The 25,796-nt window shown below is 42.4% G+C and overlaps 1 protein-coding gene and 1 pseudogene across 2 annotated transcripts in view; one reads left to right on the top strand and one right to left on the bottom strand.

Moving 5' to 3' along the window:
- Positions 1–1,334: 1,334 nt before the first annotated feature.
- gpr137c (G protein-coupled receptor 137c) overlaps positions 1,335–25,796 on the bottom strand; it is a 43,124-nt gene continuing 18,662 nt past the window's right edge. Inside the window, exons 2-7 of one of the 2 annotated variants that reach the window (XM_072489745.1) lie at positions 23,154–23,203; positions 22,524–22,752; positions 21,755–21,904; positions 21,051–21,176; positions 17,079–17,203; positions 1,335–1,985 (exon numbers count right to left, since the gene is read on the bottom strand). In XM_072489745.1, the coding sequence (XP_072345846.1) occupies positions 1,979–1,985; positions 17,079–17,203; positions 21,051–21,176; positions 21,755–21,904; positions 22,524–22,752; positions 23,154–23,203 (687 nt within the window). In that variant the 3' untranslated portion in view covers positions 1,335–1,978. Of the gene's footprint in view, positions 5,397–17,078; positions 17,204–21,050; positions 21,177–21,754; positions 21,905–22,523; positions 22,753–23,153; positions 23,204–25,796 lie in introns of both variants that reach the window. The other variant, XM_072489744.1, reaches the window with a different exon arrangement.
- Positions 11,935–12,195, top strand: LOC140400899 (cytochrome b-c1 complex subunit 6, mitochondrial pseudogene; annotated as a pseudogene).

Below are 25,796 nucleotides of genomic sequence, written 5' to 3' on the forward strand. Positions count from 1 at the left end.
GTGCTCTTTTCACGAGCCGGTGCAGACTCGATGGGCCGAATGGTCTCCTTCTGCACTGTAAATTCTATGTAAATACACAAGTAGGGATGCTTCGTTACAGTTGTACACGACATCATTGAACCGCAAGTAGTGCAGAGAAAATTCACTGGATTCCTGGGATGAAAAAGATTATCTTATAAAGAAAGATTGGGCCTGTATCCATCAGAGTTCAGAAGAATGGGAGGCGATCTTATCAAAACAGCTGATCGGCGGTTTCTCCTTGTGGGAGAGAACCAGGGAACACTTTAAAATAAGGGGCCTTGGAGATCTCTGGAACTCTGTTCCCCAGAGCGCAGTGGAGGCAGGGTCATTGAATATTTTTCAGGCTGTGTTAGATTGACTCCTTCGTCAATCAAAAATCTAAGGGTATGGTGAGGAGACAGGAAAGCAGAGTTAAGGCCATCAGATCAGATCAGTCATGATCTTATCAAATGGCAGAGCAGGCTGGAAGAGCCAAGCAGCCTACACTTGCTCCTATTTCTATGACTCAGTTATGTGGGAAAGTAACAACATGGAATTGGGGGTCTCAGTCAGTGATCTGTATTAATTTCTTACTTCAAAACTAGCTGGCACCTCAACCATATTCCACAGAGGACAGCAGACTCAGTGTTTGGACACTTTTCCTGGAACGCCTGCATTTTATAATAAATAATCATCTTTATTGGTGTCACAAGTAGGCTAACAGTAAAACTGCAATGAAATTACTGTGAAAATCCCCTAGTCGCCACACTCCGGCGCCTGTTCGGGTACACCGAGTGAGAATTCAGAGTGTCCAATTCACCTAACAAGCATGTCTTTCGGGACTTGTGGGAGGAAACCGGAGCACTCAAGGAAACCCACGCAGACACGGGAAGAACATGCAGACTCCGCACAGTGACCCAAGCGGGAATCAAACCTGGGTCCCTGGCACTGTGAAGCAACAGTGCTAACCACTGTGATACCACGCTGCCCACTAAACTTAGCCCCAATGAAGGGAATAAATGAATCAAATGTTGAAATGTTCATTAATATTTCTGTCCTGCCAATAATGAGACAAAATGAATCAGGTTAAAGTTGGAGTTTTACTTTGCTACAAGGACAGAAACATAGAATGATGGAAATAATGTGCAGAAGGTCAATGGCATCGCAGTCTCCCTAGCCCCTTCCCCACCAAAATAACTTACCCCAATGGTAGTATAAATGTCACTTTGAGGTGATTACTCAGTCATTTATTTTGCTAACAACTTCAGTTGTGACTTGCATCATACACCTCATTGCACAAAATCAAGACAGATTTTCCAATCAACTTAAACACCTTTCCTTTACGAATGCAATAAAATGTTTATTTAAATATGGTAGTGCTTGTTACAACTTATTACATAGTAAATCCATTTACATTCATTGGCCACAATAAAATAAAGCCTTCAGAGCAGCTTTACAGTTAACAGTACAAATGTAGAGGTTAACCTTACAGATAAACAAACCGTATGAACAGTACAGGTACACTTATATACTCCCACGAGAGACAGACATTTAGGTTTAAAGGTTACAAGTTTTACAAATATTCAATATTGAAAAGTGACAAATTGAAAAGTTACTGAAAACATTAAAGAAAAATAATTTATAAATACTTTCAAAAAAATGAAGGGAATAAATGAATCAAATGTTGAAATGTTCATTAATATTTCTGTCCTGCCAATAATGAGACAAAATGAATCAGGTTAAAGTTGGAGTTTTACTTTGCTACAAGGACAGAAACAAATTATACCCTTCCAAACATAGGCTGGGATCATATGGAAATCAAAACTTCACAGAACTAAGCCGGCCACTTACAATCTCACACCAAGCCAAAGTAGGGGTAACATTGGTTTGCTTGTTCAGATCCAGGTCCACAGAAGACTTCAAACAGCAATGTGATAAGTATTTGATCCTCAGACTGATTGCCAGCTAGACAATTCACTCATGGACTGGATGGAAAATACAATTAGAATGAGCTCGATTCATTAAGCAAGCCAAGTTTGTTATTGTGAAAAATACAAAAGTCACTATATGAATTAATTCAAAGGGTCGAGAACTTACAATTGAGGGGAGGGGAAAGATGGTTGCACAGTGGTTACATTATTGAACTAGCAGAGGCCCAGGCTAATGCCCGGAGGATACAAGTTCAAATCCCACCATGGAAACTGGTGGAGTTTAAATTCAATTAACAAAAATCTGGACTTGAAAGCTAGTCTCTGGTGACAATGAAACCACTGGTTGTAAAAACCAATCTGGTCCACTAATGGCCTTTGAGGAAATAAATCTATCATCCTATCTGGTTTGGCCTACATGTGACTCCACATCCACAACAATGTGGTTGATTCTTGTTCTGAAATGGCCTAGCAAGCCACTCAGTTGAAGTGCAAATAGGGATGGACAACAAACATTAGCCTGGCCAGCGGTGCCCACATCCCATGAAAGAATAACAAATATATTTTAGCAAATGGCAGCATAGACATATTTGAAATGATTTGTGAAATAAACACATTGATAACTAGTGGCCCATCTCAACATGAACATGTGGGATCAAGATTTGAAAGATACTGTACTTGGAAAAAAAATGATGAGACTTGACTTTTCATCCAGTAGGATTAGATTCTACGCAATTTAGAAGTACAGATGCATTGCCTGAACATTAATAAATCTGCCACGATACATATCTTACTGCAGATATAAATAGCCGCTGGTCATCAGCAATAGCATGCATTAAAAATGAAATCAAGAGTATGATTAATGATTCCAGACAGGCATATTTAAAATTTTTTAAAGTAGTCCCTGCATGGCCAATTCTGCTATTTTTTTTTCATAAGGATGTATATGGACCAGAAAGTCCAATGTTAGCCTGAGACAGAACCAATCTACATTTAATTGCCTGTAATCTTGAACTGCAGTTCTCTGCCCTCCCTTTCCTTTTTTTCTGTAATGCCACTATCCCTCCCCCACCAAACAATATTTTTTGGCCACAGCTACTCTTGGAGCACCTGAAGAAACCAAGCATCGCCAATGAAGACTGGATATAGTTTTTAATCACATAAACATCCCAATTTAATTACAGTCTAAGGATGTTTTCAGGTGGTTTATGTTACAATGAGGGAAACAGTTTAACAATTTTCTTTTACTTCAGAAATAAGCGATTTTCAGCAGCAAATACTTTTTCAAGAGATCCATCGTTACTACACATTCAAATTACGTAAGCGACTAATTCGTACACATTCTCCAAAAAAATAACAGCACAGATTTAAAAAGAGTTATGAACACACAATACTGCAGGGCACAAATTTTAAAGATGAACGGTTTCTATATTAAAAATAAATTGAGGCTGGATGTGCGATTTGAACTAGGTTATCAACAAAACATGTAGAAAGACAATTTTAAAGTTTGCACGGCATACTGAAGATTTAGTTCCCTCAGTGTCTCCCCCCCACCTTCCAAATAAGAAAAAACCTACGTCCCAATCTTTCTACTAAGACGCCGGAGCTTCAGATGACAGCAGTAAGTATTTTTGGTAATGATATAGAAGTTATCTAGAAGTAGCTACACTTCTGCATCGGTGCAATCCCAAACTCCTAGGTTCATTCTCAAATGTACCAAATATACAAAAGGTGACATTTTGTTTTTGGCCAATCGGTGATCTTAGCCTACTATTAAAGCTGGGCAGCCAAATTCTAAATCAAAACCTATCCAATGCTACAAATATCAACTTTGAAGCAAAATTTATTTGCTTACATTGGAAACCATTTAATCTCATTAATTTGTACCACTTTAAAAGTTCAAGAGTGGTATGCAAAACCTATACCAATGTCAGAAATACTATTTTTGCAGCTAGAGTGTGGAAACTAAACACACCTCAGTCCAGATTTAAAGACATTTAGTAGAGACTTAATGGAATACTTCAGTAAAAATAAGACTGGAGGTCCTGAGTCATACATACAATATTGTACAGCTTCCATCTCAATAATTAGATATAAAAATACAGCACATTCAAACAATTTAATAGGCAATAATTCACATTCGTCTACTGGAATTAATAGCTGAACTGCCTTCATGAACACAAGTGCAAAGAAAACGTGCAAAGTTGTTTAGTGTTGTACTGTATGTTTAATGTGCCCTACAATTGTTGTGTAGTGTACTTAATTATCCAGCTGTTTCCCGGAATGTTCAAGTGTGTACAAAAAGAACATGCTGGTGTACACATTGTTTCGATTGCATTACAGACAATGAAACCCAATAAACATTTCAACCATGTTTGAAGAAACCAGCCCTCAAGAACTCAAACCCCAGATAACCAAAATATCATGTGGGTAATGAGATTTTTCTTCACGAAATTAAACATGCAACTCTACTATAGCAAAATAGGTTAAGATAATGCCATCAGATTTAGGCTACAGTAGTATTGGCAATATCAGTACATGTACAGATCTTCAGCTCTGTTAAACAGAACTTTAACTTTAGCCCATATAAGGTTTCAAATGGCAAATAGTAAAACATTGCACTATACATTACATTCAGATGCTTTGTTGATCACTTAACAGATTTCCAAGTTAGGCCTTAAATCTAGTAGTTTAAGAGCTTTGGAAACGCCATATTTAAGGAAACTTGCCAAGATTGTATTCTCATGACCAAAAAAGGTACAAGACCATGTGCGGATGTCTATAAGAATATCTGAAATTCATGCGTCACAGCATTAATGTATTTAAAACAGCCATTCTAATTTTCAGCTAGCTTAAAAGGGGCAGATTTGGCTATTAGCTCTGCCTTCCATAAACCTATCTCACATTAAAACAGGCTTTAGAATGATCAAGTCATGAAGAAAATATAGTTCCTTCTGCTCGGTTCTAAAAACCCGGCAAAGACTTGGATTATTGATTATTAAAATCAAGATTCATTCTGGAATTCTGTTTCGATTGCAAGTGCAGGTAAAAGTGCAATATGCAGTCTCACTTACTACAGATCAAAACAAGCTGCAATGCTACAGGACGTCGCCATCCTTCTTTTATAGTCATTGATGCAGTTCTGAAGATTACGTCATTGATACCTTTTTTCTTTCAGGGTGCCACGAATGAAATTCTTTCAATCATACTTTCATAGCGAGCCAAGGGGTCAGCCCATGAAAATTGTCATGTAAACATTTCCACAGAGCTGAAACTGTACATTCCCATTAGTTTTGGGGTGTTGAATAATAGTTGTGATGGTGGTTGTTTTGAATGTTACCGTAAGCGAAGAGAAGTGGTGCTGTAGCTGTTGGAGGTCCATTCAGCAAATGAGACACTACATTGTAATTGCTATTCCTATGGATAGCTCCATACCAACCAGTGCCTTGTGGTGTTGTGGACAGGATGCTTTAAAAACAGTAGGGGGGGGAAAAAAAGCAAAAGGGATTTTAAATTTAATTAAAACGAAAACTTAATTTTAGCAGCTAACATTTTTATCTCTAGCATCAGTCCTTCCCCAAAATAGTTTGACAAGTAGACAGTTGACCTGTTCCACGGCATCGACCTGTTCCCAGGAACCTACCAGTGCTTTTGCAACATAAATTACTCATTTTCCTTAGGGCTCTGCAAGGGGAATCGTAATCAATTTTGAACACGACTAAGGTCAATGGCAGGGAACCTCCAAGGCAAAAATACACATCCCTGCTTTCTCTGGTCTTCTGGTTCAAGGGGTGGTGGAGGACAATTGATGAGGCAACAGTAATACGCCTCTAAAAATTCACACAGGGGAGGTTTTGAACCTCAAGTTTACATATCTACAGTCTCTGACCATTTCTTTCCTCGCCCTTCCTCCGCCTTGCTTAAAAATTGTTACACCTCTAAAAACTCCCAGTTCTGGCAAAGGGTCACCATACCAAAAAAGCTAGTGCTGTAATTTCCATGGACTGGCAATTAAAGTTGGATTGCCACTCCATTCCCATTCTTTTTTAAAAAAAAATGCATTTTATTACAAACAGTGACATATACAACAACAGTCCACAGTTTGTATAATGTTTCCCGCCTATCCCACCCCCTCCCCATCTCCCACGAGTTCCTCAAACATTGTCATGAACAACCCCCCCAGTGTCTCGAAGCCTTCCTGCCAACCCCCTCAACTCAAATGTGATCTCTTCCAACCGAAGGAAGTCATACAGGTCACCCAGCCAGGCCGCCACCCCCAGCAGCATATCCAACCTCCAATTCAGCAAGATCCTTCGCCGGGCAATTAGAGGTGAAGGCCATGACATTCCTCCTCTCTCCACCCCCCCCCCCTCCCCCACCCCTTCCAGCAGCTCTAGCATTTCAGATACCCCAAAGATCCGTCACCACAATTTTAGATAACATCCCAAACCGCTTCCCTGTACATCTCCAGCTTCTTGCAACCCCAGCACGGTAGCACAGTGGTTAGTATAGTTGCTTCACAGCTCCAGAGTCCCAGGTTCGATTCCCGGCTTGGGTCACTGTGTGTGGAGTCTGCACGTTCTCTCCATGTCTGCGCAGGTTTCCTCCGGGTGCTCCGGTTTCCTCACACAGCCCAAAGATGTGCAGGTTAGGTGGACTGGCCATGATAAATTGCCCGTAGTGTCCAAAAAGGTTAGGTGGGGTTACTGGGTTACCGGGATAGTATGGAGGCGTGGGCTTAAGTAGGGTGCTCTTTCCAAGGGCCGGTGCAGACTTGATGGGCCTAATGGCCTCCTTCTGCACTGTAAATTCTATGATAACATGTACGCACGATTCATTCACCAGCCCTCGCCCACACTTCTCACACTCATTGGCCATACCTTCAAAGAACCCACTCATCCTCGCCCAGGTCATATGCACCCTATGCACAACCTTGGAACTGAATCAAACACTTCCTCGCACAGGAGCTCACCCTACGCATCACCTCGCACAGTCCCCAGCCTATTTACCCCCCCCCCCCCCTCCTATTTACCCAACTCCTCCTCCCATTTGCTCTTGATTCTCACCATCTGCACTTCCCCACCCTCTCCCCCAACCACCCTATTGCCACTCCATTCTTAGTTACTTACCCGAAAATGCAGTCACATCTTTCTCACCCGACCTTCTGATCAGGCAGTTGAGAACGTGGATTCTCAAAGCCTTAGGTCAAGGGCAACTGAATAAGGAAGATACGCTTTTTAAACAAAAAAAGTGACCCTAGCTGCCATAGAGCAGGGAGGTTTAAAAGGCCCAATCACTTTGAGAAGCCATGGCGATGTGTCCACGGCAAGTAGGGCTAGGGGGTTGGTACTATATTTACCCAAAAGTCAGAAGTGGTTTTAATTCCAACTGTTGCTGTAAGGCAGTTGGAAATAGTGCGAGATTTAAATTAGACGTCTGAATCATTCCATTGCAGGGCAATTGCCCAATGGAATTTGGTTGGGGGGGGGGGAAAAAAGAGAGATGTCCTGGAGCTCAGAAGATATGGCCGCACTAAATCGATAATAAAAGCACTAAAAAGCAGAAGGTTGTGGAGGGAAAAACAGAATTAATGTTTCAGGTTAATGACCTTTCATTGGGACTAATAAATATTCTTCTCTCTTCGCAGATACCAGATCTGCTGAGTACTTTCAGCATTTGCAGTTTTTATTTCGGATTTCCTGCATCCATAGTATTTTGCTCTTGTATTGAATAATAACATCTAAAGATGATATTAACCATGCGCCGCATTGGGTGGATGTGGTTCTGAAGAAGGGTGAGGCCCAGAGGCCGGGGTGGAGATTGGATGTGGGGCTCTTAGGGGACCGGAGTTTCTGCAATAAGATTTGGGCAGGTGATCGAGGAATATGTGGGATTTAATGGCACAGGGAAGTTCCGCCGTCGGTGGCTTGGGAGGCTCTGATGGCAGTGGCAACGAGGGAGATGATCTCATTTAAGGCTAAGGTGCCAAGGAAGAGAGGGAGGAGTGCCAAAAATTGATTGAGGAGATGCTGGAGGTGGACAGGAGGTACGCTCTCTTCGAATGCGAGAAGGTTACTAAATGTGATCATGTCGCCGGCGGAGAGAAAGGAGACGGAGGTGGTGGTGGCACTGGATGCAACAAAGGCATTTGATCGGGTAGAGTGGGGTTATTTGGTGGCAGTCTTGGAAAGATTTGGGATCAGGCAGAGGTTCGTGGCGTGGGTACGGTTGCTGTATAGGGAGCAGATGGCGAGCGTTCGCACTAATAATATCAATTTGGGGTACTTTGCTCTGCATCGGGGCAATAGACAGGGGTGTCCTATCTTCAAGGAGGTGGACAAATTGGTCCACGTTAATTTAGTTTGGGGGGGGGCAGGGGGAAAGAGAGAAAAGAATCCCGATGGGTTAAGATGGATGGTGTAGGGGGTCTGGGATGAGGGTGCTGGCAACGGCGCTGCTCCCGATTTCATCGGGTAAGTATTCGGGAGTCCGGTGGTGGGGGCCACTTAGATCTGAAGGCAGTTTAGACAGCACTTTAAGCTGGAGGCGGGTCAGAGGGGATACCAATTAGGGGGAATCATGGATTCAAGCCGGGGGGGGGGTGGAGAGAGGTTTCGGAGATGGAAGGAGAGGGGGAATAAAGGAAATGAAGGATGTGTTTCTTGGGGAGCTTGGAGAGAAGTACGGGTTTGTGCAGGGGAAGGTTTAGGTACCTGTAGGTTCGAGATTTTGCAAGAAAGGTTCCCCCCGAGCTTCATGATAATGTCGGCCAGCGAGGGGGGAGGGGAGGGGTGGTTGGAGATGGGGGTGGTATCGGCGATTTCTGGGAGGTTTCTGGAGAAGGAGAGGGTGTCCACGGAGCAGATTAAGGTGAAAGGAGAGGAGGAGCTGGGGGGAGGGGGTGCCATGGAAGAGGTACTGTGGTGTAAGGTGCTGCGAAGGTGAATGCCTTAACCTCGTGCACGAGGTTGGGCTATACAATTGATGGTGGTGTATAGGGCGCACCTCACAAAAATCAAGGATGAGCCTGCTGTTTGAGAAGGTAGAGGATATCAGAAAGTGGTGTGGGAGGGGCCCTGAAAACCATGTTCATATGTTTTGGTCCTGCCTGAATCTGGGAAGGTATTAGCGGAAGGTATTTAGCACTATCTTGGGGGTGTTGTGTATGGATGTGAAGCCGGTCCCCTAGAGGCCAGTTGCAGGTTGCCGGACCAGCCAGAGTTGCAGGTGGGGGCAGATGCTTTGGACTTCGCCTTGCTGATTGCTCGTAGGCGGGTCCTGTTGGGGCTTGTTTATCATGCACTTTGGGAGTTGGTTGCCGCTGAATGCTAAGGGGGGGGGTGGGGGGCTTATTCGTGTCCTGTTTTTTGTTTATGAGTCGATGTTTAGGTTTTACAATGTTGGGGTTTGTTGCTTTCTTTAGTATTTTTTTTTAATGGTGAAAATGATTTTAAAATATTTAGAAAAAAAGATTATATTAAATAAATAAATTAGAGGTATCAAAAGGTTATGAAGAAAAAGAGTGAAGGACGGGAAGAATAGAATTGGATAAGTACAGACACAATGGCCTGCCTCTGTGCTACATTATGGCTCTGGTATGCAAATAGGGTATTTGGTGGGGGCACTGGGAGGAAAAAAGAGAAAGTAAACACCTGTGATATTTAGCTTCCGGTGCCTAGGATGGGGAGCAGCAAAAAAAAAAAGGAAACAGGGTGGCATGGTAGCCCAGTGGTTAGCACTGTCGCTTCACAGCTCAAGGGTCCCAGGTTCGATTCCCGGCTTGGGTCACTGCCTGTGCGGAGTCTGCACTTTCTCCCAGTGTCTGCGTGGGTTTCCTCCGGGTGCTCCGGTTTCCTCCCACAGTCCAAAGATGTGCAGGTGAGGTGGATTGGCCATGTTAAATTGCCCTTAGTATCCAAAGGGGTTGGGTGGGGTTGCTGGGGTATGGGGCGGAGGTGTGGGCTTAAGTGGGGTGCTCTTTACCAAGGACCGGTGCAGACTCGATGGACAGAATGGCCTCCTTCTGCACTGTAAATTCTATGTCTATGTCTAAACAGACAAGGACCCTGCCCTGGTTTGCTGTCCAGTAAGACATGAGGGAAATGGGAAAACACTAAAACAAAACACGGTTTAGTTTTGTCCAGCAACACATTGTTGTGGTTTACAGATGATCAACAGTCATTTAGACAAGGTTTCAGAGACCCACCAGTTGTGGGAATAGTATCCAAATACTAGTTATTACCATTTGAAGAAATTGTAAAGAAAAGCAGGAAAAAATTAGCCTAGTGAACGTACATCCAAACGGCTCACAAACTCCAAACTGTACATTATTCAGGAATGGAAACAATGTAAATTCCTGACCTTTATACAGACGATGTGAAATAATTTGATTCATCGACTGTTCTAATGAAGTCTTTTGGATATGGAATATTAGTTAATATTTTTACTTCCTAGAATTTTCTCCATCAAGGATTGGTCTCCTTAATAATAGAGGACGTTAACAGAAGTTTTAATAGAAATGTTCAGAATCAGGGCAGCACGGTGGCACAGTAATTAGCTTTGCTGCCTCACGGCACCAGAGGTCCCAGGTTCGATCCCGGCTCTGAGTCACTGTCCGTGTGAACTTTGCACATTCTCCCAGTGTTTGCGTGGGTTTCACCCCCACAACCCAAAAGATGTCCAGGGTAAATGGATTTGTCACACTAAATTGCCCCTTCATTGGAAAAAATGAATTGGGTACTCTAAATTTATTTTAAAACAAAATAAATATTCAGAATCGTGAGGGGTTTTGATCGATTAAACAAGGAGAAACGGTTTCCAGTGGCAGAAGGGTCAACGGGTCCTTCCGTGAGACCACACATTTAAAGGCAACTAGCAAAAACATCAGGGTGAGAGACAGAGAATTGAATTTAATAGGAGAGTTCGGATGGTTTGGAATGTCCAACAGGGTGGCAGAAAATAAAATTTTCAAGAGAACTGGACAAAAACTTGGGGGCTGTGGGGATAGGGCAGAGAAATGTATTTAATTAAATACCAAAGAACCACACAGCATGATGGAACACAGCAGGATGGAATTCAGCCTATGCCAAGTGACAGAAAAGGTGAAATGCTTGTTTTCTTTGGACTTGAGGAAGGGATAAGGGATAGAGCGAGGATCCATTGCTTCCCTGGATCAATATTAATGATCTAGACTTGATTACAGGGCACAATTCAAAATTGGCAGATGATACAAAACTTGGGAGTATTGGTGAATTGCGAGGAAGATAGGGATAAGCTTCAAGAAACAAAGACAGGATGGTGGAATGGGTAAGATAAAAAAATAAGATCAATAACCCTTATTGTCACAAGTAGGCTTACATTAACACTGCAATGAAGTTACTGTGAAAAGCCCCTAGTTTCTATATTCCGGCACCTGTTCGGGTACACAGAGAGAGAATTCAGAATTCTGAGCTGGTACAGGAATTGAACCTGCGCTGTTGGCCGTGTTCTGCATCACAAACCAGCTGTCTAGCCCACTGAGCTAAACCAAATGACAGATCAAATTTAATTAATTCAGAGCAGCGTGAGATGGTGCACTTTGGTAAGTAGAAAGGAGAGGCAATATAAAATAATGGGTACAATTTAATTTTAATCTTTATTAGTGTCACAAGTAGGCTTTTCTTAGCACTGCAGTGAAATTACTGTGAAAATCCTCTAATCTCCACACTATGGAACCTGTTTGGGTACACTGAGGGAGAATTCAGAATGTCCAATTCACTTAACAAGCACGTCTCGGGACTTGTGGGAGGAAACCGGAGCACACGGAGGAAACCCACGCAGACACGGGGAGAACGTGCAGACTCCGCACAGACAGTGACCCAAGCTGGGATCCAAACCTTGGTCCCTGGTGCTGTGAAGCAACAGTGCTAACCCGTGCTACCGTGCCGCCTCCAAGAGGTGCGGCAGTGATTGGGTATACATGCACAAATCATTGAAGGTGGCAAGGTGGTTTGCGAGGGTCGGCGCCATGGGGATAGAGGATGAGCTGATGTTGACCGGAGGACCTGGGGAGGGTGAAGAGGAGGAAGAAAACGCGGTGGATCCCCTAACAAACATCAGAGAGCAATGCGAGCAGATTGAAACCTGTGTGAAACTGCGAGAAATACTGGACACCTGTACAGGGCGAGTGAGTTCTCCATCACAAACCAAAGAAGCCTGTACGGAGGAGCTGTTTGACTTTTTGCATGCCCGGGACCACTGTGTGGCTGAAAATATCTTCAGTAAGTAAAGTGAAGTCCAGTACTCAAGGAACTCGACTGTATTAGAATTCACACCAGTTGTGGGGAACCCAATCATTCACTGATTTTGAACTGTGAGAAATGAATCTTTGTGCATAATGGTTCAGGCATTGGCTTTGTCAAAGGTTTAATATGTTTGTGATTGGTGCCAGAAAGTGTTTATTTTACTTACTGTTAGAAGTAAATTTATTGAACTCCCCCAAAAAAGGTGGCAAGGCAGGTTAAGAAAGTGGTTAATAAAGCATATGGGATCAGGGGCTTAATAATTAGGGATGTGGAGTTCAAAGGTCGTGACGAACCTGGGTAACTCTCTGGTTTGCCCTTGACCATAGTATTGTGGTCAATTCTGGACATGAGTGCCAAAAAGATTCACAAGGATAGTTTCAAGGATAGTGAACTGTATAGATTGGAGATTGTGGGGCTGTATGGAGATTGATAGAGGTGTTCAAATTAATGAGCGGATTGGGCAGAGTAGATGGAGAGAAATAACTTCCACTAGCAGAAGGGTTGAGAACCATCGGGACTGGCAAAAGTAGCCGTTATATATTTTTAAAATGCAGCATTGGGTTAGAATGTGGAATACCTGCGAGTGTGGTGGAGGCAGATTCAATAGGGGTCTTCAATAAAGAAGAATTGGATAATTCTTCAAAGCAAAAACATTCATAAAGCTATTAAGGCTGGTGAGGTGTGTGTGTGTGTTTGGGGGGGGGGGGGGGTGGGGGGAAAGAGAGCGGGGAAAGAGTGGGTCCAGGAGAGTTTCTCTTGCAGACAGACAGCATGGACAAGACTGGCTGAATGCCCTCCTCCTGTGCTGTAACCATTCTGCGACTTTGCCTTCATTTATCAGCCTCTCATATACAGCTGGATATCATGACTAATTCCACTGCAAGTGGCTGCTAATACCATCTTATTGCAGTTTATTTTCCGTTAGCATCAGAGCACCGGCAACATCAATTCCAAAGATAACCATTAGCTTGGTGCACAAATCATAACCCATGCAAACCAGTGATGGGATGAAACCAATTGGTGACGCAAGGCAGTAGTCCAGATGCAACTCTCTGGTTCTCGCGAGGGTTTGCTTGATCACGTTCCATCCTACTTTCGGCCAATACCATAGGTGCCAAAACTGAACAGAATATTATTCTTCAGGAAAAGCATAATTTAAAAAAAATCTCCCTTTAATTCTCCCAAGTAATGTGACACGAATATAATTTGTTAATTTGTTGCGGCTCTAAGAACTGAAATGCAATGGCGCATGGAGAACGAGTCCAAATTGCAATGAGATCACAGAGGTCCCACAACCTTGTCCCCATTTCAGCTCAATTTACTTAACTTCTCGATGTGCAATTTGAGCAAGGACAAGGACCAGTTTCTTCTTTATATCAATTGTTAATATAGCTCAGATACAACCTAAATCGCTCCTCAGGAAAGACCCATTTGCTGAACACCTGTTCTCTTTTTAAACTACTGCAGGTGTTAGGGAATACAGATAGTCTTATGGAGGTTTTAGGAGTCTTGAAGGGAAGCTAAAGCAAACACAAAATGATAGAGGAAAAAAAACTGTGCTGTGCCTGGCAATAGGAGTCCAGAGGGAGAGAAAAAAAGTAGTTTCAGTTCAGTTTGGAAGGTGATGCCAGAACATGAAAAGGGGCAAAGAACAAGTCCCAAACTAAGGAAGAAGCCCATAAACCAGGGACTAGGGACAATAAGACAACAGCCAAGTCAAAGAACAAGGACAAGTATCGAAAATCGGTCCTGTGAAGTTAAAAATAAGAAGCATAGGACAAGACTCCAAATAAAAGAGAAAGCTGCAGGAAACAGACTTGAGCAAAATAGGCTTGCTAGAAGGCAGAGGATCTGGGGAGACAGCCAAAGGTTGGTAACTCGATGGGCATGAGAGGCATTTACGTTCGGTTGGCCTGGCTGAGTGTCAGACAGGGAGGGCAGGAAAGGTGAAGCCTGAATGCACGCAGAGATCTAAGAAAAAGGAACATCAGGAGGAGCGGTTGAAACCCTGAAGGTGAATCACTGTTGAAGATGTCAAAGTGAAAGCATAGTTTGGGAGAAAGCTCCATGGTGAGTCCATCGAGAGTGAGATTGGGAACCCTCGCGTCTAAGACGCAGTTCAGTGAGACCTAGTGGCTCACTGATCCAGCCTCCACCACACTCTCAGGCAGTGCATTCCAGATCAAACCACTTTGCTGTGCTTGGGGAAAAAAGAACAACGTCTTTCTCCATGTTGCCGCTGCTCCTCTTAAATCTGTGTATTCTGATTCTCAATCCTTCCACCAGTGGGAGCAAATCTACTCTGTCCAAACCCTTCAGGATTTTGAATACCCTTACCAAATCTTCTCCCAACCTTTTTATTCGCCAAGACGAACAGTACCAACTCCAATCTATCCATGCAACTGGAGTGTGACAAGTACCTGGGGGAGCTGGAGATCCATAGCATCTGTTTGGCATGACATGTCATTTGATTTCAGAGTGTAATGCATTTGACCACAGGTCCCCTATTTTGTTACATGGACTATGTATCATAGATTTTGTAACGTGTGTCACCTTACAAGTCTGCATATATCTGTAAAGGTATAGATGCAGGAGAATGAGAATTGTAATGTGGTTCATAATTTCTTGTTTGTTAAGTATTTTTTTTCTTTTGTGAAAGGTTAGCAGCTGACACCCATGACCTTTCAGTATCCGCTCTTGGTTTCTAAGCAAAAAATAAAAGTTAGGATCTATCAAGCCGGGTTCCATCAAACCAGGTTCCATCCTGGGATCTGACTTATCCAGTAGTATCAGCTGGGATCATCTTTTTTTGTTGCAACTGGATTTGGTGCGAATGCCAATAGTCAGTTAGCAGATTTCTCAAGTAGAGTTATAACACAAAATTATGGGAACTCGGCCGAAATGGATTGCGTTTACAGTGAGTCCCAATTTTAAGTTCATTTTAGGAAGGATGTGAAAGCATTAGAGAGAGTGCAGAAAAGATTCACAAGAATGAGCCCAAGAATGAGGAACTTCAATTCCATGGATAGAATGGAGTTGGCACTGTTCCCCTTGGAGAAGAAAAAGGAGGTATGATCAAAATCATCAAGGGTCTGGACAGAGTAGAACAAGAGGGCCCAGATTCAAGATAATTGGCAAGAGAAGCAGTGGCGAAAAATGTTTTTCTTTTTAAACGCAGCAAGTGGTTAGGATCTGGAATGCACTGCTCTAGTGTGGTGGAGATTGGATCAATTGAGGCTTGATCAACATTGAATTGGATCATCATCCGAAAAAGGAAAACATTGATAGGGGAAAGGGGAAAAGGCAAACAAATTGCATTAAGTGAATTTCTTCTTTGGAGGACCAGCACAGACCCGATGGGCCAAATGGCCTCCTTCTGTGCTATAACCATTCTATAAAAGTCGTCTCATTCAATGAGGTCTCACTTTAGTGCCGTGGATATAACCAGGCTGGCATAGTGCCAGGACCTTTGTTTTAGTGTTGTTTCGTGGTGGGGCAGATGTAATGTGAACAATCTGATTTGGAGAGGTCTTTGCCACTTACCAAGACGCTCCTTCCACTCACTATTTTCTTCCCTGAACCTTTCACTTGCAGCTCCCCCCCTGCTCACTCTCTCCGCACTTCTCCGAGCCTGTGCTCACAGTGGGGATTTGGGATCCAAAGCAGCGAGTGGGAGGGAAGTAGAAAGAGTTTATATTTTAAAAGTTACTCAATTTACGAATATAGGAATGTACAATATTTCAACTGATGGGAAAGGCCCTACAGAATTATATTAGCTGTAATGGGAAAATCATATTTGCTTAACTGTTATTTAAAGTTTTACTTTTCAGGAACAAAATTATAAGCTTTAAGCAAGGGGCTTCCCTCCTACATGTCAAAACTCCAACATCAGTGGACGTTTTTTTTGTAGTTTATTTTTATGGAATGTTAGTGAAGATTGATCGTCACACCTCATCAGGTGTTCAACTTGGTTATAACTGATAGAGGCCCTTTAGTTACAGCATCACAGAGCTCCCGAAGCCACGTCACTGGCACTGTGGACTGGCTGGGAAAATATATTACTTTCAGCTTTTACTTTACATTTAACTTTGTGGATTGAAGTAGGTTTGTTAATATTCGACTTCGGTTTATTTTTTATTCTGACCAAGAAGTTTAAAATTTGAAGCACAGTGTCCAGCCAAGTTGTTGCCGTAAAGAGAGAGTGTCAACTCAATACAATAGATTTGCAGTGCTATTGGAGCTTAAAAAGAAAAGTTCAGGAATTGTCTTTAAAGTTCAGAGCCGAGATCTATTTAGGTTCATTGCGATTGGAGTCACTTTGCCAAATGATACATGGAGAAAGCATCCCTCTTCTGCCTCAAAACTGTAATTTTGGATGATCAAGGCAATAATATATCCTAATGTTTAAAAAAAAAAGGCATCAGCTCCTCAAGTAAGTGTACAATTTTGTCCTTAAAAATGATGGAGGGGAAAAAAAAGAGGGAATTTTTTTTGTACAACACATTTAAGGTAGTTCTGCCAATGTTTAGCCAGACTGATCTGGTGAACAACTAAATAAAGGAAGACTTCCCCAGGATGACAAATCTTCAAGATGAAGTCAAAGGTGATGTACTGGAATGCAGTGACAATTATCGGACGCCACATGACTCCAAGGTCATACTGCTAAAGAGTATTTCCTTATTTAGTTTCTTCTCCCGCAAGAAAATATTTGGGAGAAGATAAGTTGTTAGCTATGAAATACTTTGCCAACATTCATAATTATCAAAACCTCATCAAGAATGTTCCTTTAAAAAGGCTACTAACTTCAATCAGTGTCAAATGGTTAAGAGTGTGGAGATCTCAATCTCCTGAAAGCAATTTCACCCACCTTCCTCTATCTCCTCTGGAGCCACTGCTTCTACTTAAATCATCATCACTATCATATCGTCTTGGATTATCAAAAAAGTATGCTCGGGAGCTGAAACTGTGACTGTTGATCATTCCACCCGATCCCTGTAAAAGATTGACATGCAAATTACAACACGATTAATTGTATTCAAGTCAATTACATTTTATGTGAAAAGGACTGAACACCCAGAACAAAAGCAATACTGACAAAGAACACACAAGTCTCACGTCATCTTTTGCAGTTAGTACCAACTGAAAAATACACTCATAAAACCATATTGCGAGCAGTTAAAAAGTATTGCTTCATGTTGTACACGAGTCATTAGGTTTCACAAAAGTCAACTTTAATAGCATGCTATTCTAATTGCATAGAAAAGTCTTATTTACTTTTTAAGCTCCAATATCACTGCAAATGCTGAACTGCTAAAATGTGTTTCAGCAATAAAGGCTCTGAAATTAACGTAACTCAAGTTGAATATTGCCAAGGAAGGATGATTAACGAAGTTGGCCACCAGACTGATTTATTTTTTACAAATTGTATTAACTCACAATGGCCACATTTTAGGGTACTCAGTTGGTTTTCCACCCCCCCCCCCCCCATTGGTCGTTATCTTATGAATGTAATATAGTTCTACAAAGCAAGTGGACAACCGTGTTGGCTTGGTCTCCGATCAGCAAACAAGTGAGACTACTGGTAGGATTTACAAGTGACTTGTCCAATGTGCTCTTAAGGGCAGCACGGTAGCATTGTGGACAGCATAATTGCTTCACAGCTCCAGGGTCCCAGGTTCGATTCCGGCTTGGGTCACTGTCTGTGCGGAGTCTGCACATCCTCCCAGTGTTTGCGTGGGTTTCCTCCGGGTGCTCCGGTTTCCTCCCACAGTCCAAAGATGTGCAGGTTAGGTGGATTGGTCATGATAAATTGCCCTTAGTGTTGGGTGGGTTGGGTGAGGTTACTGGGTTATGGGGGATAGGGTGGAGGTGTTGACGTTGGGTAGGGTGCTCTTTCCAAGAGCCGGTGCAGACTCGATGGGTCGAATGGCCTCCTTCTGCACTGTAAATTCTATGTAACTATGTAAATGGTTACCAAAAGTAGCACTGGGGTCTTCAGAGGCAAAACTGCGGTTGTATTTGCAATTAGCACAAGGCAATGAATTTAACTTACTCTTAAAAATAATCCAGGTACACATAAACTTTTTATTTTGCCAAGAGTGCCCATTGGATGGTAACAAAAATTAGAGGTTTCCAAATTTGGTCCACAAGTAATATTCATCAGATTCCTGAATGCCAGGATCAGTTTTAAAGTTAAAAAAATGGTTGTTATCTAAACCCAAGAGATACACACGGCCCCGTGAAACGAGAAAAAGTAGGAAATGTTTTAAACGAGTTAGAGTCTGGAGAAAATCAAATCAAATAGGGACCATTATACAATTGATAATAATAATCATCTTAAAGTCACAAGTAGGCTTCCATTAACACTGCAATGAAGTTGCCCTAGTGAAAAGCCCCTAGTTGCCACATTCCGGCACCTGTTCGGGTACACGAAGGGAGAATTTGAATGTCCAAATTACCTACCAGCACGTCTTTCGGGACTTGTGGGTGGAAACTGGAGGAAACCCACGCAGACCCAGGGAGAAGGTGCAGAATCCGCACAGACAGTGACCCAACCGGGAATCGAACCTGGGACCCTGTCGCTGTGAGCAACAGTGCTAACCAATGTGCTAACACGAACTGAACTAAATTTGAGGGGAAGAGTCTTTGAGATCTCCTGCATAGTAAAGGCCCTAACGCCCATTGCGTCTGCGCAGGCCAAAAACAACCCAAGTATTATTTTGCCATTTGCCAGCACTTGGCCCATAGCTGTATATGCCTTGGCATCGCAAGTGCACATGGGCGGCATGGCAGCACAGTGGTTAGCACATTTATTTCACAGCGCCAGGGATCCGGGTTAGTTTCCCGGCTTGGTCACTGTCTGTGCGGAGTCTGCATGTTCTCCCCGTGACTGCGTGGGTTTCCTCTGGGCACTCCGGTTTTGCCCCTGCGACAGTGAAGGAACGGTGAAATATTTCCAAGGCAGGGTGGTGGGCGATATATTTCCAAGGCCAGGTGGTGGGGTTCCCAGGTACCTGCTGTTCTTGACCTTCTAGATGGTAGTGGTCATGGGTTTGGAAGGTGCTGTCTAAGGAAAATTGTGTGTTAGATAAATTGGACATAGAATTCTCTCTCAGGTTACCCAAATAGGTGCTGAAACATGGCGACTAGGGGATTTTTACAGTAACTTCATTGCAGTGTTAATGTAAGTCTACTTGTGACATTGGTAAAGATTATTGTCCAAATACTCTTAAAACGAGAGTCTCTGCCTCCACCACCATTTTAGCCAGTCAGTTTCAGACTCCCACCACCCTCTGGAGAAAGAAATGTCACAAAATATTTTAAAATTAAGTAAACTTCAAATCGACCACGATTATACTGACTGGATTAAACTCAGCAATGGGTAAATCTACAAACAAACAGCAGAAAATATTCAAAGTAATTTGAAAGAAAATATAAAATGAATACAAGCCCCTAAAAGGCACTTGTGTATTTAGAAATCATGAGTTAGATGTGAGTATCAAACTAAAACAAAACTTACAACAATGCAAAGAATGGAAATCCAGCAGACTGAACAAGCAAAAAAAGGATATAAAGAAAGTAGAGGTAAAAAGAATACAGCATTAATAGAAAGAATATCAAAACTCAAAGCAAAAGTACACAGATGTAAAGGAGAACATGGAAAAATTGAAGATATGCAAACAAGGCTATAATGGATAAGAAGAAAATAGCGAATTGTTAAATTAATACTTTGTATCTGCAAAATGTGGAAGAGGACAAAATATCCACAGTATAAGGAAAGTGGATTCAAAAGGGGGAAAAAAAATTGTAATAGCAAAAATAATTGGACCCAAGTACTAGAGACTTGTTTACTTAATGGCTTCCCATCCAGGATATGAAAATAAACAGGTTAGGGGACTAAAAGTCCTTGAATAACAATTTTACAAAGCTATTATTTTGGAATTGTGCCTTTGGATTGGAAAAATTCAAAAAGCCACACCACTATTTTAGGAATGGGGGAAACCCGTATTCATACACCCGTCAATTTACCGAAGGAAATTTACTTGAATTAATTGCTAAAGAAAACGTAACAGAGCAGTTAGACAAGTATCAGGTGATCAAAAAGAAATCAGCATGGATTAAAAAGGGATTAGTAAATACTGGGTCAACTGGAGCTTTCCAAATGCAGGTAGATATATTCCTGGTGGGGAGGGGCACCAAAGAATACAGAACCATGGTGCTTAAATGGTGTTGAGACACAAAAATAGCTACAATCCATGAATGGCAGAACAGCTTGACGCACTAAAAGTAGAGTTTTGCTTCTATGCTCCTATTCCTAATACACCCTTCCTTCAGTAGAACAGAGGAGCATATTAAATATTTTTGGTATTATATACGAAGCACTTAAAAAAAAACATTTGTGGCAAAGGAGTTTTGTGATACAATAGGTAGGGTCCCTGCCTCAGCCAGAAGCTACGGGTTCAAGTCCCACCCCAGGACTTAATGGCCAGGAAGATGCATTCATAACATGGACAAACAGGTAGAGTGTCAAATTGTAAATCCTTCCAACAGGCTGCAAGAGTGGGAGATATTCCTGCTCAACCAGGTGATGGAAAGAAATTGGAGCCTCTACCATCATGATCCACAGCTTCAGGTAACAACACAAAAGTGTGTGGTGTGCATCAGATTGGTGCCAACAGCACAGGATTTCATCCCCGTTCTGGTCGGAGAGGACTCAGGACCTGCTGTTTGCCCCTCCAAGGCAGAGGTCATGATGATGTGGGTGGGACCAGCCAGCAAATGGAGGAGGAAGAGGAGGATCGATGAGAAAATTCTGATGGAATATAAAACAATTTCTTACCAGATTTTGATTTGGTCTCTGCACCCTGAAAAAAAATACCACCAAACTTGTAGGCAATAGTTCCCAAAGGAATAGAATTATTCCAAAAGCCACATAAGCTTGGTCACTGACTTTTTCAACGTCTGCCTGGAAAGCAAGCATTAATGCAGCTTAGTACAATTATAAACCAACTAAATTGGAACATTTGAGAAAGATGACTAGAAAAGACTGATTAAAAATATCAACTGACATTAGAATAGGACAAGCAAGATTGACGATTACAGCAAGTAGCATATTCCAGTAGGTTTAACTAAAAGGAACTGTACATATTATTTGAACCTGAAATTTGACCACATGTAATAAATAGGCTTTGAAATAGCCTGCACTGTGTACTACATTGTTGAAGCCACTGCTCGGTTTAGAATTATTTCATCTAATTCAGAAAATCTTGCATTGTGACTCCAGTTTACATATGCACCAAATGGTACATTAGCAGTTACTGATACTAATGGTTTGAACGGAATATTAAATGGTTGACAAGTGTGTAGATACAGCATATTTCTAATGAACTCTTAAAATCGTAAATTTCAGTTATTCATTGCTGAAAATCCAAAATATATTTTAAGTGATGTCACTGCTCATACACAATGCACCACAAAAAAAACTGTGCAGCTGTGTCTCTTGTCAAATTACAATTTTAAAAACCTTCTTATACATACAGCTACCTGATCAGACACATTGTACCAGCCATAGTTGAATGAACTGGGCCTATCTTCTGGAGCCATGAAGACCACCACCAGGTTATAGGAAGCCCTTGATATATAAAGCAGGATCACTGCAGCACCCACAAGAGTGGCCTGACAAACAGAGGTCCCCTGAAAAAGAAAATTAGGCTGTCTGAATGGATTGAAATAAATTTGAACCACAACAGCTTTCAGGTAGCCAGAGTAATAAACAAGTGCTGTAGCCACAGTATGATTTTGGTTGAGATAAACAATACTGGTACTTGAACATTGGTGCAACTAATACCCTATTATTGCAATAGTTTTACTTGTGATCTGGAACCATGCCTACCTACCTTTTTGACTCAGGGGTAGTAGTACCATCTGTTCATTTTATGGGTTCAATAACAAAGGACTTTGGGACATGTTTGCCCCACAGTCAGGCTTTAAAGCCTTAACTTGAAATATACAGCAGGAATAATTGCAAACTGGATTCAATGTTTCTGCTGCTTTATTGATCCCGAGAGCATGAGAGTATGAGAGTCACTAAAACAGCAAACTGCAAATCAAAGCTTTCGGCACTTTCAGAACTCTAATTTTTAAATTAAAATCTTTTATTCTTCTTTTAAAAATGACTCACTTTAAGGCAGATCAACAATGGTAAATCCCAGTAAGGAATAATTTAAGTCAAAAATAAATCTAGATTCTTTGTTTACATTGTGCAAACTTAGGTTTAAAAAAAAAAGTCAAGGAAAGCAATCTGACTTTTTACCTTTGACTCAAGGTATACATTTGCAGATGACATTTTTGCTATTTTGAAGATGCATACTGCCAATGAAACGGCACAAAGCACAAAGAGGCTGTCATTGATGAGTACGCGAACAAACACAGTCCATTTCAACTGGTTTTCTGGCACATTTCCCTGGACAAGCACGGCACACGTGAAGTTCACCACCAGGAACAGAATGCTAGCAAATAAGAATGCTAGCCGCAATGGAATCCTGAAAACATCAAGGAAAAGTAGTTAGAGGATGCTGATTGTATTTCTATCTGGAGTTTGAGTGATCTCCAAGAGACTGTGTGTTAGTTACATATTGCTTCATGCAGATTCTATTCCAGAAACTTGATTCAGTACACACCCTTGTGACCTTGTTTAATGAATAAAGTATTTTTTGTTCGTTACTACCCACTTGTAAATCATCATTGGAAATATAAGGGCATATTGCTTTGATATGTGGCCAAAAATCCAAGCAAAAATTCTACTTAGCGTTTATTCACCTACAGTTGTAGCTAAATTAAGTAATTAAGCTTTTCCCAAAGTGTGACAAAAAGCTCTTTAAAAATGTGCTTGCTTTTCTTTGCTGGAATTAGCTAAAACAAAGATTGTGTGCATTGTACTCACTTGTATTTGTTAAGTTCTGGAGAATATTTAGCTTTGGCCTTAAAAATAACCTGCAAAGACATACATTATTATGTTGAAAGAAGCAAAGCATCAAACACATCAAATAGTTAGGAATACATAAACAAATGCATCACAAAAAAAAATCCAATGATGCAGTAGTTAACACCCTCTAAACCTTGCTCTAAGCATTTAAATTCTTCGATATAGCAAAGATTTGAGATGTGAAGCAAGTCAAACAAGATGTGGGGCCTGTTAATAGCTCGTTCAGCCTGTGAGGGGGAGCTGGGAATACAGCTGGAAATATTAGTGAGAGAATGGAAATTGTACCGGAAATACTGGCCTTGACCCTCCCTCCTATTGTTGGAGCTGGAGGAAGACTTGTAGACTTGAAGGTGATAAATGGTTAAGAAAGAGGAAATATACAGCCAGAAAGTGAATGGAACCAGAGTAGGATGGCAAGACTAACCATGCTGAACGTTAGAGAGAGATCATGAAGCACAAGGAGAGATATGCTGTAGATGGGATATTTCAGTTAATTAAGTATGAACCAGTGTAAAACCAATTAGTTGTTTGAAGATATTTGGTGCAGTTAAATGGTGAAACCACACTGAAGCAAGTCAAATACGCGATGATCATTGGGGAGGTTGTAAGACTCAATTTTCTAAAATGGTGATGTCTGAAATGGAGTCAGAAGTGTCATAAAATACACCAGTATATCATGGTGCAGACACACACTGATGGACACACAGTGGGACCAATCAACACACACAACACCACAGCTAATCACCAGTTAGAGCACACGCACTATAAAGACAGGGGGCATCAGAGTACCCGCTCATTCGAGCTGCAGCTAGCTAGGAGGACAGAGCTCACAGCCTGCAGCACAGACATTCACCATGTGCTGAGTGCATTGATTGGTTAGGACAAGGCAAAGGTCTTTAGTTAAAGCTATTATCGTGTTAACCCACAGTCAGAGTATGTTACAACAGTTAATGATTCAATAAAATAGTGTTGCACTATTTCAAGTGTTGGTGACCTGTATGTGTTCCATGGATCCAGAGCACCCAACACAACATGATACCAGGAGTTGAGGGATATTAGCACTTCTTAGACCAACCTGCAAGTGATCTGCCTTCCGCCAGCATTCCGTCATCCTGCAACATGGACAACATCAGCCCGCCGCCGCCGCTCCGCATCGCCGGCAACCTAGGGGCCAACTGGAAGATATTCAAACAGCGCTTCCAGCTCTTCCTTGAGGCCACAGACAGGGAGAACGCCTTGGATACCAGGAAGATTGCTCTCCTCCTCTCCACGGCCGGAGACCATGCGATCCACATTTTCAATTCTCTCACCTTTGCGGATGATGAAGATAAAACAAAGTTCAAGACGGTCGTCCTCAAGTTTGACACTCACTGCAGCGTAGAGGTGAATGAAAGTTGTGAGTGCTACGTGTTCCAACAGCGTTTGCAGGGTAAGGATGAACCTTTCCAATCCTTTCTCATGCACCTCCGCATCCTTGCGCAGTCTTGCAGCTACGGGCCCACCTCCGACTCCATGATACGCGGCCAGATCGTTTTCGGCGTTCAGTCAGACCCCCTACGACAGCAGCTCCTCAAAGTAAAGCAGCTCACCCTAGCGACCGCCATGGAGACCTGTGTCTTACATGAAAACGCCACGAGTCGGTATTCCCACATCCAAGCGGCTCTGCGGCTGAAACGGCGCGGGAAGGTCCCACGAGGTGGAACGGGTCCAAGCGATTGAGCAACTCCAGGGCCTCAGCCTGGATGAGGGCGGCCATTTTGCAAGCTTTTCGCGGACTCCCGCGCTTGTGCGCACCAAACGAGGGGACGGTAACGTCAAAGAACGTAATGCGCAGGCGTGCACCATGCACGACCGCACCGCGCATGCACGATGGCGCAGCGAACGTGCTGACGCTACGACGTGTGGCAACTGTGGCTCCGCCCATTTAAAACAGCAACGCCCTGCCAAATCTCGACAATGCCGAAGATGTGGCAGACTTGGCCACTATGCTGCCTTCTGTCGAGCAGCTCAGCCTGCCAATTCATATCACTTCAGCCAGCCTCGCAGGAATGTCCGGGCAATTCAACCCACGGTCACCGATCCAATGCTGACCTCCCACACAGCAGTGACACAGAGGACCTGAAGGCGCCTTTTCGAGTCGGTGTCGTGACAAAAAACAGGCTGTCCCCGAAGCCAAGACACCAGCCGCCGTTGGTATACAACATCGAACCAGACGATGAGTGGTGTGCCACCCTGACGGTCAACCAGAATTCATCGCCCACCTCAGAGACTTAATTTGTGAACTTTGTGGACTTATGGACTTTGATTTGTTCTGTTCTTCCGTTTGATCGTTTACATGGTTTGTATATAGTGTTCATCTCGTTATTCTTGTGACATACTGCTTTTCTGCACCAGGCACCTTCCCATGTAAATAGCTTAGTTCTCATTTACATAGTCCTGTAAATATTTCGCACACACGTAGTCAGGGACATTCTCACCATTCACTATTTATTGCCACACAGATACATTCTTTTAGAAAAGGGGGGATGTCATAACATACACCAGTATATCATGGTGCAGACACACACTGATGGATACGCAGTGGGACCAATCAACATACAC

The sequence above is a fragment of the Scyliorhinus torazame genome, chromosome 2 (genome assembly GCF_047496885.1).
Source record: "Scyliorhinus torazame isolate Kashiwa2021f chromosome 2, sScyTor2.1, whole genome shotgun sequence".
In the NCBI taxonomy this organism is placed as follows: domain Eukaryota; kingdom Metazoa; phylum Chordata; class Chondrichthyes; order Carcharhiniformes; family Scyliorhinidae; genus Scyliorhinus; species Scyliorhinus torazame.